The sequence below is a fragment of the Labeo rohita genome, chromosome 14 (assembly GCF_022985175.1).
Source record: "Labeo rohita strain BAU-BD-2019 chromosome 14, IGBB_LRoh.1.0, whole genome shotgun sequence".
NCBI classification, from domain to species: Eukaryota; Metazoa; Chordata; class Actinopteri; order Cypriniformes; family Cyprinidae; genus Labeo; species Labeo rohita.
The window spans coordinates 14,195,852-14,212,877 of NC_066882.1; the positions used below are offsets into that span (position 1 = coordinate 14,195,852).

The 17,026-nt window shown below is 35.2% G+C and overlaps 2 protein-coding genes across 2 annotated transcripts; both read right to left on the reverse strand.

The window, feature by feature from the left end:
• Window positions 1–282: 282 nt before the first annotated feature.
• On the reverse strand, window positions 283–2,953 carry tmem35 (transmembrane protein 35). Its single transcript, XM_051127070.1, has 2 exons — window positions 2,711–2,953; window positions 283–1,908 (listed from the first exon to the last, which is right to left on the reverse strand). The coding sequence occupies exons 1-2, from the start codon at window positions 2,828–2,830 to the stop codon at window positions 1,546–1,548; spliced, it is 483 nt and encodes a 160-aa protein (XP_050983027.1). The 5' UTR covers window positions 2,831–2,953; the 3' UTR covers window positions 283–1,545.
• A 1,868-nt stretch (window positions 2,954–4,821) lies between these two features.
• arl13a (ADP-ribosylation factor-like 13A) lies at window positions 4,822–11,821 on the reverse strand. The gene is given in 11 exon segments (XM_051127403.1): window positions 4,822–5,487; window positions 5,725–5,841; window positions 5,922–6,189; window positions 6,277–6,373; window positions 8,112–8,317; window positions 8,458–8,563; window positions 8,843–8,985; window positions 8,987–9,093; window positions 9,195–9,265; window positions 9,363–9,476; window positions 11,728–11,821. Coding segments are annotated over 11 exon segments (1,314 nt in total). The 5' UTR covers window positions 11,748–11,821; the 3' UTR covers window positions 4,822–5,422.
• Between the last annotated feature and the right edge of the window lie 5,205 nt (window positions 11,822–17,026).

A 17,026-nucleotide genomic window follows, 5' to 3' on the forward strand; every position in this document is an offset into this window, starting at 1 on the left:
CGTACCATATCATTTTAATGTATTGTCTTAATTATGAACACTGGTTTGTTGTGAAAACAGTTTTACAGTTTACTGCACATTGTTATTTTTCTCATTACTTCCCTACAGCAGCCAATGAACCAGAAGACTCGCCCATAGGCTTATTTCCGCATTGAAAAATTAGGTGGATATGATGCAAGATTTATTAGCATAAACATGGTCAACCAATTTTTGAAGAAAATGCTGATAGTAACATATTCTATTCGAATTTGTTTAGCAAAAAGTAAACAAGACATAAAAAAATCACAAGTGATGTTTTTTAATACTGTCACCAAACTCCATGATAAACTGCATAGAGGTTTTATTGTCAGCATCTGCATGCACAAACATCATTTTTTTTACCTCACTGTCAAAGTGTAATACGACCCATTCTGTGTAAACTAAGAATGCACAATTCAGTTCATGAACTAGCTGGGCATTCTGGTAAAGGTTTAGACACAGGTCATGTTCTCTGTTAAGTATTTTTACTCAGTTACAAACAGCAAATTATCAGTACACATCCAAACATATCAGACAAGTTTCTTAATTCTACTCCTTCCAGCACTGTGCATTTTGAATGTATCACTATTTGACACACCTGTTTCATCTCATAAGTTTATTAGCAGTGATGCATATCCTGAATTGAGTATGTAAAATTAGTAAGACACCTCAAATGAGCAGTGCTGGGTTTCCAACAGTAAAGAAACAAATTCATGTAAAGAAAATACAGTAGATAAAAAAGTAAAACAATGTGGTAGTTCTATGACTTAAAAGGAGAAAGCAACCATAAGAAGATCCAGGGATATGATTTTTATTGGACTGTGTATTTCAAAAGTCAAACTAGAAAACCAAATTTAATAAAAGCAATAAAGCAAACAAAGAAATATTATATGTAATCTAAAAAAAAACACAGTAAGATTAATAAATGCAGAAATTATATGTATCTGAACAAACTGCTTTTATATTTTCATTTTTGATGTTTGTAGATTTTGAGGCAACAGAAAAGCTACCGTCTTCCATCTCACTCTAACCTTTTAACAAATGATGTACAGCATTTCTTAATTTAAAAAAATCAATCTTATTGTAAACAGAACAAGTTTTGTATAGTATTCATCAACAGTAGTTCATAAGTAAATAAAGCATCACAAAAATTTGACATTTGAACTTTCCTGTATCACAGTATAATCTTAAAAGTGGTATTTAGGATATTGTTCAATGCAGGGTCAAAATAATAATAGTAATAATAATAATAAATACAGCAGGGAATAACAGTAGTTAAATCTTTTGTTGCAAAAACAGTTGCCACAATGGTGATTATCCAAACTGAATATTTATATTTTCAATAAGAAGTTTTACCAGTGAGACATGAGGTAAAGATAACATAACATCTGGTTTTCAGGCTGCCGATATGTAGCTGTGGGACATAAATCACCTTTTGGGACTACTGTCTTTTTTTCCCCCCAAGCGCCTTTTCTACTATCCAGAGAAACAGATCTGCTGCCAGGCGCTTTTTGTGAAATTGTGGAGCTAAGAAACTTTGACTTTGTTCTTTTCCTGGGCAGTGATCTGCTCTTCCCGTCTCTCCTCCCTCTCAGGCCGTTCCTCGCCCTGACGAGCAATGAGCAGCCGACACGTTAGCAAAATACCAAATACCAAGGCATGGGCATAGCGTTTTAGAGGATCTCCAACCAGCTGGTGGAAGAAAAGCACTGCCAGCATGACCAGTAGCAGAATAAAGTTGGCCACGTCTTTTGGTCTCCCTGGCACGAGGGTCAGAACAATTCCACATCCCACCTCAAGAGTACCAATAATCTTGCGTAGAAGTACAGAAGAAACGCCAATTTTTTTCAGCGCTGGAAGGGCCTTTGCATAGCTCTTGTACGCTCTTTTCTGGAAAGGGAACAGAAATGTGAAATTTACAAAGAATTTTAAGAATGTTTCACATGAATGCATATAAGAATGCATGTAACTGTGTGCACTGCTAAATCATGATAGACTTCAGAATGCAATGGATGCAAATGCTTAAAACGATTATTATTATTATTATTATTTTAATTTTAATGGTCATATCGACCCAACTGTACTGCAACTGTACTGTAATTATTAAAAATAAATTAATTAGTAAAAAATATATGAACGTGTCTGTGACATCAGCACAGCAGCTGCTGCACCTGCAGATGGAAGATAGAATTTGCTGGAAAGCGGCGCCATTGCTTTATCATGAGCTGATTCAACCGGATTGTTTTACAGTAATATCACGAAATAATCATCTCACGTCATAACTGAGAGCGTCTATTCTGTTTATCATACAGATGATGCGCATTGTGATGTCATAATTGACCTATTTATGCTGTAATGAAACAATGTTGCGGCTGTGCACAGAATGCGCTGTTCAGCTGCTCCAATTCTGTTTAGTTGTTTTACATAATTCGACCCATAATTAGGAATCTAATTATGTTTTTATTATACCTTAGATTGCTGATTGAATTAAATGGCGTTTAACTTGTATTCACCTCCAGAGCCAATGCAAAGAAAATTATATTGCACAAGCAGGCACCAAAAGCCCTAGCGGGCATTTTATAGCAAATGCAAAAATCAGTTACTTTCGCACCCCCTCCTAAAACAAAGCCGGTTGCATCCAGCTGAAGCTTCGTTTGCTTATTATAGATGCTGCTAGGCGACGATCACTTACCATTTCACTGTATGCATCTTTGCTTAACCTTGGTGTGAGTTTAATTGTACCCATGAAGACGAAGAAGAGACCCAGTGCAAAGGAAAGGGCGACAATGGTTATTGTTCTTGGCGAGGCCATCTTCGGTAAAGTCTCCTTTCGATTGGCATCCGTTGTCCCGCTCCAGCTTTCTTCACTGTCCTGCTGAAGATGCTGAAGGGGGGAAGGGCTTGATGAATACAGTCAAATATGGCTGCATGTCATTCAGCTTCAGTACTAGAGAGCACCATTAGAGGGCGCTGCGGCTGATCGATGTCATTGATATAAAGGCAATAGTATCCAACTGCAGTGCAAACAGTGGTTCTTAACACTAGGGGGCCTCAGCAAACTTACAAAGAGACCGTGTGATGTTCAGAAACGACAGGTTTTGTTGATTTGTAGTCCCAAACCGGGTTGCCAAGTCCACGTTTTCCCCGCGGACTTGGAAAATGTTTGAGCAAGTTGGTTGAGTGACATATATTGCACAAATTATATTTAAATGAAATGCTTGTACTGAACTATTTTATATTGTTCCAGTGATAAAACTGCGGTAATTGTTATGTTTTGTGAAGGAGGGCCCTTGAGCTGTGTTTATGATCACTACAATATCCACCTTATTTTTCAATGCGGAAGTAAGCTGTTTTCTGGTAATGTATTAGATGTCCGGATCATAATCCACCATAGGGAAATAATGAGAAGAATATCAAAGTGCAGTAAATGATAAAACAGTTTGCACTACAAACCAGTGTGTTCACAATTAAGATAATACATTAAAAATAATATGGTAAGACACACCAGTTTACAATATCAAGCAGCAAAACTAACTTTTTGTGCAGCTAAAAATAGCTGGAAGTGGATGAGACCGGTAGCCAGACACAAAAAAATTTACAAATGGCTGCACCCACTTTTATGGGAAAAATAAGGTAGGTTTGCATTTACGTCAGGGTTTGGTCAGTTACCCAGATGCACATCCATATTGGAGATACTCGGATGTAAACAACAGCATGGATTGCAAGGTTAATATTCTACTGAATTCATTGTTCTGCTAATTTATTCTGTCTAAACCATGGGAAAAAAACGTTTGGAAGCTGCTAAATCTTATAGAGAAGGACTTAGTAAGCAGGAAAGGGCAGAATACTTTGACAAACTTAAGTTAATAGGTGGTAAAGATACATACAAGCAGTATTAATTAAGATATTAGCCTAATATTTCACATTTCCTGACCGGAAATAATAAGAACAAACACAATGTTATCAAGATTCTTGTTCTGGAAATCCTGGTTCAGTTATCCAACCACAAACGCCTTTTATTCCTCAGATGTTTTTTTTGCACTCTTCTCTTTGATTTGTTATAACTTTTGGCAGTCTATAGTGTTCCAAATGTTTTACCAGGTCTGACTGATCAGTACAGCCCAAAGCATGACAATAACTGACCATTTTCAGCAGCAATAATCAGCAAAATATGCAAGTTTTCGTTTGGTTCAGTGGCTTATTTTACAATAAGTGCCGCCAATATGATGCATTGTAAAAACCCTTTATTGGTTTTTAACAGTGACTGTACACATGTACGTTAGGTATGGGAATTGCATATTTGGGATAAGGTCTGGGCTACTTTTGATTGCCCATAGGGTTAGTTTTGTTACGCAGACCTGGCAACCCTGAGTTCTAAATCCTGTGTCAACAAAAGCATTCTGTTAATTTAGACCAGGGTTGCCAAGTCTGCGGTTTTACTGGGGTTGCCAGGGGGTGTTTGTTAAGTGCAGGAGTCCCTGTGAACGTTATTTTAATGGAGTGGAAACTTCAATTGGACTAGTTCTGAATAGCAATTGGGCTTGTTTTGTTTCAGACCTGGCAACCCCGGTTTAGGCAACTATTTGGTTCTTGAAAGCAAATTGCTTCACGGTGCAGCCTATTTAGCCTGTGTAGCCTGTTATTTTAAAATATAAATGGTCAAATTTAATTTTTTAGCCTTCAGGCAGCAAGAGGACAGCTTGAACAAGTAGCTTAACAAAGTGCTAACTGCTTAAGAAAAACTCTTATTTAAAACAAACTGTTTAAAAATATATTGCAATAACTCAGTGTTTTGATCAGGATTTTGTTCATTTATTTGGTCGAAAAACATCAGGGACAATCGTTTTGAGCAATAGGTATCCCATCATGCAAATTTCTCTCCATATAAAACCATCACACACCGATAAAAAGTAAAATGAATAAAATTTAAAAAAAAAGGTAGGCATCTTATTCAAACCTGTAAAAACATCTCAGATTCAAAGATAAATACAGTGAATGCAATATACTTCATGATAAACCATCCTGACTCGTCTATATTGTCTTAGGCTACGTGAGTAAGTTATAATACAAAAATCGTTCAGTACACAGTCATTTTCATAAGAAGGCTAGTCTTTTTTCACGACAAACCTTCTTGAAAGGATGTCCCATTTTCAGTATAATTCTTTCTCAGTCATTTCTCAATAATCTCTTAAGTACAATACAAAGTATACACATTTTTATGAAAATTGCCTTAAAAAGTCTTTACAGTATTGACGATGACATTCTAGGCATTACAAAACTGTAACTTCTGTTCGCAGTCACTGATAGTAGACTTCTGTTTGGGTAAAAGACATCGATAAGTGGTTCATCCATTTCTTCAAAGATCTTCTTTCTGTGTGATGACATCCACAATCTTTTTTCTTTACTATCCCGAAACCATGTCGTGTTCCTGTCGGGCTTTGAGAGCCAAAATTGCTTTTCGGTAAAGGTCTATTAGGAAACAGGCAAATTAAATGCTTTAAATTAGTCTCTACTGATCTACAGATCAGGGCTGTCTGTGTTGAGCAAATGCTTCGGTTTGTTTTATTGTTTTAAAGTCAAACAATTATTGCCAATAAGCTTATATAGAAGTATAAAGTTTATATATGCTTGTGTTTTAAAATTCCTCCCACAAGGCCGAAATTTACCCCAAGAGCAGCCATGATTTTAGAGGTCACTAATGCTTACCGAAAGTATTTGAAAGATCAACAGGTTGTGCGTAAGCTGCCGGAACTTCCTCTGTGTTTATCTTGTTCTTTCGTTTCACATTAACGATCTTCTTTTTTCTCTTTCTTTCCTCTTTTCCTGTGAATAAACAGTTTAAAGCATAAGAGGGGAATAGGATGCAGTATTTCATAGTTTTAATGGCACTTAAGTTTCAATACCTCTAGAGGCTTTGGAGACTTCGCTGCTGGGAGACTCTGGTAGACCTGAGTTCTCTTCTTTTACTTTGGCTTTGCGTTTCATTTTCCTTCGTTTTGGAGACAGTAATGCACTGCTGGCTTTATCTTTCTGGTTGCTGTGATCGTGTTCTGCTTCATTTCCTTCTGTCTCCTCCACCTCTTCTTCGTTTACTCCTCTGCTTGGACTCTGCTTCTTAATTTTAACCTTTACCTTCTTCTTTTTGCTTAATTTAGTTTTTAAAGTGTTCTCCTATGATGCCAAAGGGTAAATCAATAAGTCAACTCAATTAAACAACAAAACAGATTTGCTAAATACTCTATGATAAAGATATTTAACCTTATTTAGAATATTTTTGATGGGTTGCAGAGTTCCCTTTTTCCTCACAGTTTCATTGCGCTGTTCTTGACGGATATCAGTTTTGCTTGTTCGTGTTCTGCAAGACAAGATGAGTTGCATACATCTTATATGTACACAAATTAGCATATAGTTTCCACCGTTCAAAAGTTTGGCTCAGTTAGAATATCTTATTATTCAGAAAGAACGAGTGCTGTACAGACGTTTTTGACTGTACTAAAGCATAAAAACACCATAACACATTTGGAGATATTCAGGAAACATGCCATATACTTGTTTTCCGACTTTTAAAATATACATTCTGTGTCGGAATGTCTGTGTGATTCTGCCTACTTACAGTTTAGCCAATAATATTTAAGCCTGGGTTGCCAGTTTGCAGAAAACACAGCATATTGCAGCCATGGAAGCGAGCAAATGAACCAGGTCAAAGATTACAGATTCTACCCGACCTAAAAAGCCTTGGCATCCATCTAAAAGCTCAATGACCAAAGGCATATTAAAATGCTGATAAATCAAAATCAGTTTACAGTGTAAGGTTTGTCGCCTTGCATTGTCAGCTGCAATCGTTCATGTTGCATATCCTCAATCTGAGAGCCCGAAGGAAATAATATTCTGAATTTAGACCGCAGTAGCCATTTCAACCACTCGCTGTCATTATTACATACTGTAGCTTTAATAAGAATAAAAAATGATAGTAAAGACTTTTACACTGTTACAAAAAATCTATTTCAAATAAAAAGTAAGATTTTTAATGTTTTTTAAAGAAGTCTCTTCTGCTAATCAAGCCTGCATTTAGGCCTGTATCCAAGGTACAGCAAAAGCAATAATATTTTGAAATATGTTTACTATTTAAAATAACTGTTTTCTATTTGAATATATTTTTAAATGTAATTTATTCCTGTGATTTCAAAGCTGAATTTTTAGCATCATTACTCCAGTCACATGATCTTTCAGAAATCATTCTAATATTCTGCTCAAAAAACATTTATTATCATTTTTGTCGAAAACAGCTGAGTAGAATTTTTTTCAGGCTTCTTTGATGAAAAGAAAGTTTAGAATAACAGCATTTACAGTATCTGAAATATAAATCTTTTGTAACATTAGAAATGTCTTTATCATCACTTTTGATCAAGTTAAAGCATCCTTGCTAAATAATGTAGTTTGTAGTGTTACAAAAGCTTTTTATTTCAAATAAATAATAATAATAAATGTTTTTTGAGCAGCAAATCAGAATATTAGAATGATTGCTAAAGGATCATGTGACTGGAGTAATGATGCTAAAAATTCAGCTTTGAAATCACAGAAATGACATTTTAAAATATATTCAAATAGAAAACCGTTATTTTAAATAGTAAAAATATTTTAAAATGTTACCGTTTTTGCTGTAATGAATGTAATGAAATGCAGGCTTGGTGAGAAAAAAAAATCTTTTGACTGGTAGTGTAGATGCTCTTCCTTTGAACTTTCTATTCATCAAAGACTCTTGAAAACATTTATAACAGTTTATATAAAATGTGAAAAGCAGCACAACTGTTTTCAGCATTGATGAAAAAAATAAAATGTTTCTTGAGAACTAATTCAGGACATCAGAACGATTTCTGAAGGATTATGTGACAAAAAATTCAGCTTTGCCATCATAAAAATGACATTTTAAATATAGAAACTAATATAATATTTCATAATATTACTGTTTTATTGTATGCAGCCTTGGTAAGCATAAGAGACTTCTTTTACAAACATTTAAAAATCGTACCCAGATCCCAGAATTTTGAACAGTAGTGTATATACATATTATTTAATATAAATGCAGCCCTTACTTTTCCTCTTTAGATTTGTTCCGGCTCTTCTCTATTTTCCCTCTTCTTTCTTTTTCTTCTGGCCCTAATGGCCGCCTCCCATCTCTCATCACACGGGCACAGAGGTCAGGGTAGTCCAGGCACACGGCTCGCAGTAGCCATCTGAGACCCCGCAGGGTCTTTCTGTCTGACCAGCGACGCAGGTCCATTGAGGCAGAACATGGCTCCTGTAGATTAAGAGCAAACTCCTTAAAATGCACTGCATTAAAAAACTACTGATTTTGTATCATCAGTTCCCTTACTACATCCTGGAGGTTTATCATATGTTTTGAATATGCCAAAATGTTTACTGTTTCACAGTACTCACAATGTGGCAAAGCGACCGGCTTTGGTTGACCAACCTCTCTAGGGACAGAATTTCAATGAGTTCATTTCCCAGCAGAGCATTCATTTTGTCTTGTTTATTTGCCAGCCTGTTATGATATATAGAGATAGCCAAAATAAGCTGGAATGCAGTCAAAATTCTATTTATCACCTATTAAACACACTAAAGATGGGTTAGTACTGCTATTTGTACCTTTATAATACTGATTTTAAAAACTGGATTGTTTGGAGCACTGCTAAAAAATGTGACCCTGGACCACAAAGCCAGTCATAAAGGTCAGATAAGGTGAGATTGAGATTTAATAATTGATTTAATATGATATTTAGATGATTTAATAATTATAGCAGTTGTAAACTGGGTATCTTACACAAGAAGAGGTTTTCCTGCAACTCTTGGATGCTTCAGCAAGTCCACCAGAGCTTCTTTGACCTCTTTCATTCGTTGTCTGTCACTGGAATCCACAACAAAGATGATGCCGTGAGCTTCACCGTAATGCTCTCTCCAGGACCCCCCGAACCTCAGGAGCCCCTCCTATATCCAGTATATTAACCAAGTAGTTCTCCAGCCTTAATTCGGTGCGGACACATCCATGAGTGGGACCAACATCTCCAGGGGGCACTGAAAAAAATTCAATAACATTAAAACTAAAAAAAAATGCAGTCAGCTTAGCAAATCTCTCACTGATATACTATAACATTTATTCAAATTACCTAAATTACCTCTCAACATCCCTCTGATACAAGATGTTTTTCCAGCCTTGTCCAAACCAACCACTAGAACCGTGATCTTCCTAGAAAATTTTAAAACAAGGGTACTTCATTGACACTAATAATTCTGTATTTGTTGATAATAGGCAAATCAAGCAAATCATATAGGATGACAGGTACCTCAGTGGCTGCTGGAGTTTGGACACCCAGCTGCAGCAATTGCTCATGAGGTTGAACATGTTGACCTGAGGAGGAGAGCACCAGGGAGAGCACCATCGTCTCCTTAACTCGTACCTGAGAGCAGAAAACAGAGATCATTTGGACATGTAAACCTCAGCTGTTGTGTCTCGCACAGGTATTAACCTGGAATTAAGGATACATTAGTTGGTTACTTGAACTTCTGACACCCACACCCACACCCATTCAATAATACCTGCAATGCTTGAAAATTAAATACTAAATAGTATGGTAAAATTTAAGATTAGGTTTTTTATTTAAGTATTTTACTTATATTTGTGATCCTGGACCACAAAACCGGTCATAAGGGTCAATTTTATGAAATAGAGATTTATACATCATCTGAAAGCGGAATAAATAAGCTTTTCCATTGGTTTGTTAGAATAGGACAATATTTGAAATATAACTACTTGAAAATCTGGAATCTGAGGGTGCAAAAAAATCTAAATATTGAGAAAATCACCTTTAAAGTTGTCCAAATGAAGTTCTTAGCAATGCATATTACTAATCAAAAATTAAGTTTTGATATATTTATGGTAGGAAATGTACAAAATATCTTCACAGAACATGATCTTTACTTAATATCCTAAGGATTTTTGGCACAAAAGAAAAATCAATCATTTTGACCCATAAAATGCATTTTTGGCTATTGCTACAATTATACCCGTGCTACTTAAGACTTAAGGTTCAGGGTCACATTTTAAAAATGTATTTTTGTTTTATTTTGAATGCTGTTTTTGCTTATTTTTTTAATATTTTTAGACAAGCTTCATTTTACAGCCAAACAAAAAGATAAAGGTACTTTAAAAAAACAATTTTATAGCCAAACACAAGAGCAAAAAAAAAAAAAAAAAAGAAGTTATATACACACTTCATTTTACAACAAAACCTCTAGCCTGCTTTTAGTACTTAAGAATCAGCATCAGCCAAAATTTTTCTATAATTAGCTTTTATTTTCATGGCTTTAAGAAGTCAAAACACTGCAAAAGAGCTGATTAGGCTTTGTTTTTCAGCCAGCAGACAAGCTCTTGAGTGGTAAGATAACCTGGTCATATTCAGTGCAGACACACAGTAGTCTAATTACATTTACAGGTGTCTGAGATGTAGAAAGGTTTGTAATCCTAGTGCTTGGTCCATTACTGTACATCTGTTCAGTCCCGTAAGCCTTTAAAGAGTAGTCTGAGTCAATTACGCTGTTCTTGTTTTGAACACCTGACCCCTTTATCCAAGCAGCATGCACTCATGCAGCCAACCCATCAATTATTCTCTGTTTGGAAATGTAAAATAAGTTTAAACTTTTTTTCAACACAATAAAACTTTTTGACTGATGCCTTACATATAATTAAGGATGCTGAAACTGTCAATTTAAAACTGCATATTTGTGACCATGGACTACAAAATCAGTCATATTGGGTCAATTTTATGAAACTATTAATGCATCATCTGAAAGCTGAATAAATATTTTACTACTATTTGAAAATCTGATATCTGAGTGTGCAAAAAAAATTTAAATATTGAGTAAATCGCCTTTAAATTTGTCCAAATGAAGTTCTTAGCAATGCATATTACAAATAAAAAAATACGTTTTGATATATTTATTGTAGGAAATTTGCAAAGTGCCTTCATGGAACATGATCTTTACTTAATATCCTAATGATTTTTGGCATAAAAGAAAAATATTTGTAGCAATAGCCAAAAATACACTGTATGCGTCAAAATTACTGATTTTTCTATATTGCCAAAAATCATTAGGAAATTAAGTAAAGATCATGTTTTAAGATACTTTGTAAAATTCCTACTGTAAATATATTAAAACTGATTTTTTATTAGTAATATGCATTAGTGAGCTTTATTTGGACAACTTTAAAGGTGATTTTCTCAATATTTTGATTTTTTTTTTTTGCACCCTCAGATTCCATAGATTCAAATACTCATATCTCGGCCAAATATTGTCCCATCCTAACAAACCATAAATCAATGAAAAGCTTGTTTATTTGGGTTTCAGATGATGTACAGAGCTCAATTTCGAAAAATCGACCCTTATGACTGGTTTTGTGGTCCAAGGTCACATATGTGCGTGGATTATAAATACAGACTGTAAACTGATTTTAGGACCAAAAAACTATAATAACATAAAAAAGTATAATAACATACTGTACTCCTCTACATGATCACATGTGATCATAAACAGCATTAATGAGTAAACAAACATATGCAGAGACATAATACAACATATCATATCACATATGTAGAGTTCATGTGTGGTTAATAAACAAAAAAATAAATAAATAAATCACACAGTACTCACAGTAGTATGTCAGACTCCATGCGTTTTTGTTTGTCTCTCCAGAGACATTTTGCACAAGTCTGCTAAAAACTAATTAGGCCCTACTTATTCCTCTAATCCTGTCACCTCATGTGGGAGGAGCTTAGAAGGAACGACATCACATCCTTATAACCAATCATATGGGAGACAGGTGACAGCTGCCATGAGTGGTTTTATCTGGGCTAAATGTAGACATCTGCCGGGTTAATATAAGCCAAATATGTGTAAACATCCTAATAAATACTTAGATTTAAGTTATCTGATTAATATGAAAAGTCCATAGACATCTGCTTTGAGATAACTAAGAAATATCTACTACTCAGTCTAATGCACATTGCTGTGTAGAGCATCACAGCGTGACGTCACTCTGTTGTTTACACACCACTGGCAGATAAATAATCCAAGTGACGCAGGCTCACTTGTACATGCTTCTAAAATGTCCATCTTCAGAAGACTTTTTCTGCTGCATATCAGCGAAGTTAAAATTAACAGAAACATCAATATTAAAATGGACAACTCTTATTTTTTATAGATCATCGCATGGTTTATTGTAAAATATTTATCTGTCCACATAATTTTTTTTTTTTCACAAATGTGCCACCATAACCTTTCATCAAAAACAATAACTTCCCCTTCCCCTTTCAACAATATCTCTTCTCTGATGACGAGTGAATCAACAGCGCAAGAGCTGACCAATAATCTATCCTGTCCAGCAACCTGAGATCACGGTAATTAGCAGACAACAACAATCCAATCAAGTCCTAATGGACAAAATCAAGTCCCGCCCTACATTTATTCTTGTTTGAGAAGCAGTTACACTCAGATATACGTCACAATAGGGAAGAAAAGATGATCTCACCTTTTGTTTCATGCTGACTGTAACACTTCAGAAGCTTGTTAAAGGGATAGTTCACCCAAAAATGAGAAGTCTGTTATTAATTACTCACCCTCATGTGGTTCCAAACCCGTAAGACCATTGTTTATCTTCAGAACGTGAATTGAGCTTTATTCAACAATTTATTTTATTCTGTGTCAGTCAATATCTTAATTTGTGATGAACGAAGGTCTTACGGGTTTGTAATGTAATTAAAAATCGCCTTTAAAGTTGTCCAAATGAAGTTCTTAGCCGTGCATGTTACTAATCAAAAATTACGTTTTGATATATTTACGGTTGGAAATTTACAAAATATCTTCATGGAACATGATCTCAATATCCTAATGATTTTTGGCATTACATTTTTTTTTAATTTTGACCCATACATGTATTGCTGGCTATTGCTAGAAATATACCCGTGCTATTTACGACTGGTTCTGTGGTCCAGGGTCACATTTATGGTTGAACTATCCCTTTAAGGCCAGGTCACACCAAGGACAATAACTATAACGATGATGACAACTATAAAGTTTTAATTAGTTCTACACAGAGGAACAATATCATTTGAATCACTTTCAGAACAATTTTTTTCAGTTGATGAATGATAAAAACAATGACAACCAATCAGAATCAGAAAATATTGTTATAGTTATATTTATACTTATCATTCTTGGTGTGAATGGGCTTTTAGCCCATTTTAACATTAAATTTTAAAAGCAGAGTATTCAAATGTATTTAAAGGGGTCATTGGATGCCCATTTTCCACAAGTTGATATGATTCTTTAGGGTCTTAATAAAAAGTCTATAATATACTTTGGATAAAAATTCTCAATGACTGTGTAAAACAACATCCTTTTCACCTTGTCAGAATGAGCTCTGCAAAAATTATCTCATTCTAAGGTGTTGTTCCTTTAAATGCAGATAAGCTCTACTTGCCCCGCCCTTCTTTTTTTCTCTGTGGAGTGACGAGTCTGTTTACTTTAGCCGCGTTTAGTCGCGTTTAGCCCCTAAACTTCCTAACTACCACGTCGTAAGGAAAGGTGATCACAAAGATTAATAAAAAAACGTTATACTCACTTCTGCTGTAGGTGAAGCTAGATCATGAATGATTCACGCGAACATAGACAGATACATGTAGATCAGGAGCAACATTCCCTTTAAAAACAAACGTAATCCACTGCATCTTCAGCAGCTCAGATGTCAGGAGTAAATGACAACGACTATGTTCATTATTACATCCAGCAACACAACACCTCAATCGCTCAATCTGAGATATTCTTGTCTAACTTACGTCCCTGCTTTGGCAGCGAAACAATGGAGGTTACTGGACTGTGACAGCTGGTCTGAGGTAAGATGCTCATGTCAATCAACTATCGTGGGAGCGGCCTCTATCGGTGTGATGCCACGATGACAGGCATCTGAGAATGGCTCGATTTGAAAAAGGGGATATTATTTTTACAGATTAATTAAAAACCACTGCATGGATTTTTATCATTATAGGGTAGATTTGTACATACACTGCCAACACACATTAATGTTCAAACAACATGAAAAAGTGAACTTTGCATCCAATGACCCCTTTAAATATCTTTGCATTATAGAAAATATCAAACCAAGTGGCATTTGCAAAGAAATGAAACCAATTAACTTTACTTTACTTTTTTAATAACTACTTTTAACCAACTCATTCCATTGTCATTTTTAGTCAATGTATGAAGTCCCTTCCTTGCATGAAGTTCATAGCAAATGTAGTTATTTTTAAAATAAATGCCACTTGGTTTAGTATTTTGTTACTGCAATGACATTCATACATTTTTATGTGTAGCAAATACTTTTTAGAGCCATTGTGATATTTTCCCATATCTTATCTTTCCTGTGCTCTTAATTAATGTCAGGTAAACTGCAATTATGACAACATGCAGTTTTGGGCTCAACCCATATCGAAGTCTCCATTTGATTCCAAGTCAAAGGTTGTTCTAAGCACAATAAACAAAGTGCAATGAATCACAACCTTCATCTAAACCAGCTCAATTTGAATAAACAAATATATGACATGGGCGTTAAAAATGATTATCTGCTCTGATCACTTCCTGCTTTATCAGTTGCTTTTCATTTTCCAAGAATTGCAGAATTACAGTTGAAAGCACAGTGTTTACATCTGATAAAGTCACTGGGAAGGTCTGATAAGCTGCTATATTGAGTTTCCTGTGGTTCATGATATACTTCTGACCAGCAGTGCAAGACGTTTATTTTTCTGTTTAGTCACTTCAGGATCTACACTGAGAACAAATTTGGTGGCGAAACAGTTTTCACTTAAAAACTGCTAGTAAATTTCACAAATAATTACAAAGAACTGCAAGTAAAACATGTTATTTGAAAGCAGAAATACTGAAACAGTATTTCTCATACTCTAGTAATCTTTGTTTTTATATCTGTAAGTGTATGATTAAGCATTGCAAAACACTTCAGGCATGCATCTACATCTATCAATTTGAGTGATTCCTTGAAAGATCAAATTACTGAAGGTCTAGTTTCTTCCACTTAAAATGGATGTGAGGCAACTGCCAAAGCAAAACAAAAGCAACATCCTCTTTACTCCTCTCTAGTCTGATCTGATTAAGTAATTACTGGCAGGCGCTTACTTCATCTGCTGACTAAACTTATGTAGAGCCATGAGTGCAGGCACAACCCCCTGTCAGCTGGCCATGACACAAATGGAAACAGATCAGTGACCATGTTGCCCGTCCTTACAGTGGCTCATTTCACACACCCGATTCCGTGAATCACAAGCTGGACAACTGCACATACCACATTATCTAAGATCCAAGAATTCCACAAGCTCATGTATTTTACTAATCACTGCATTATCCTATGATTCACTGGGCAGTTGTGAGCTTGACAACTGCGTACATGAGTCCTGATCAAGGCTAGTTCAGTTTAGGACAATGAAACTGTGGGGGGTGGGAACGCAAAGCAACAATAACAGCACTACTGTGTGTCTCTCCTCACGTAGTAAAGACAGACATGCTAAAATCTCTATACTGAAAATTAGATTTGAAAAAAAGCAATAAACATTCTAAGATGCAGCCATCGTTAGTGTTTTACCATGTGGCTGCCATAGGCAATGGGTGTTTGCAATGTGGGTTTTTACAAGGGTGATTTATGGCCCTTTGAGGGCCTCTGGGACACTAGACGCTTTGGAGGCTCTCTCTTGAATTGTAATGTCTAAACAGACGTACAAGTACCAGATAGCTGCAACTGTGAGAATAAACACACCACAGTGTATTTCAAAAGCAACACCAATGTACTATAATAAGGACCTATTGGCCTGGTAAGTTATAAGTCCTTGACTACACAAATGTAATATTTAAAATTGGACAGATGGCAAGCTAAAGCCGCTTTCTCACGAACAACTGAACATACAGTCACTGTTTGCATTGCACTTTAAAGGGATAGCTTATGCAATAATGAAAATTCTGTCATTATTTATTCACTCATGCCCTTACAAACCCTTAAGACCTTACTATTCATCTTCAGAACACAAATTAAGACATTTTTGATTAAATCTGAGAGCTTTATGACCCTGCATAGACATCAATGCAACTAAGACGTTCAAGGCCAAGAAAAGATAGTAAGGACATTTTTAAAATAGTCCATGTGACATCAGTGGTTCAACTGCAATTTTATGAAGCTATGTGAATAATTTTTATGTGCAAAGAAGACAAAAATAACGACTTTACACACAAAAAGTATTCTTGCAGCTTTATAACATTACGGTTGAACCACTAATGTCACATAGACTATTTTAGCGATGTCCTTAGTACCTTTCTGGGCCTTGAACGTGTCAGTTGCGTTGCTGTCTACGCAGGGTCAGAAAGCTCTCAGATTTCATCTAAAATATAATTTGTGTTCAGAAGATGAACAAAGTTCTGAGTAATTAATGACAGAATTTTCATTTTTGGGTGAACTAACCCTTTAAGCAAAAACCCAAGTATTCCAGCTTCATACATTTTTATCTTGTGCTTCAAGAACAATTACCATTAAAGAAATCAAAAATCAAAATCAAAAAAATCAATGAATACTTACATTTTTGAAAAGCACCAGATCATGTAGTGTTGATTATCATTTTAGCTCTACAAAGCTTTGCAAGACAAGCAAAATATAATATATTATTAATTACATATTTTTGCAAGTGTGTTTTATGAGGTTAGAATTAAATATGCCTTTATAAAGGTAAAAAATGTCTTCATATAGGTAATAATGCACATGCTTAAAAATCATTTCAAGAAGGCAAATATTGCACTTAATTAACACAAATACATTTCTGTGATAAGGTAAGTTTTCTAAGCAAATTAATTTCACTTCCAACACATATACATATTGAAATACACATAAATATACTTTGTC

Bases quoted from the DNA above. Each gene is read 5' to 3' on its own strand.
- tmem35 (XM_051127070.1), bottom strand. From the start codon at position 2,830: ATGGCCTCGCCAAGAACAATAACCATTGTCGCCCTTTCCTTTGCACTG. The intron at 1,909-2,710 runs GTAAGTGATCGT...TTCCCTTTCCAG, and splicing joins AAGATGCATACAGTGAAATG to AAAAGAGCGTACAAGAGCTA.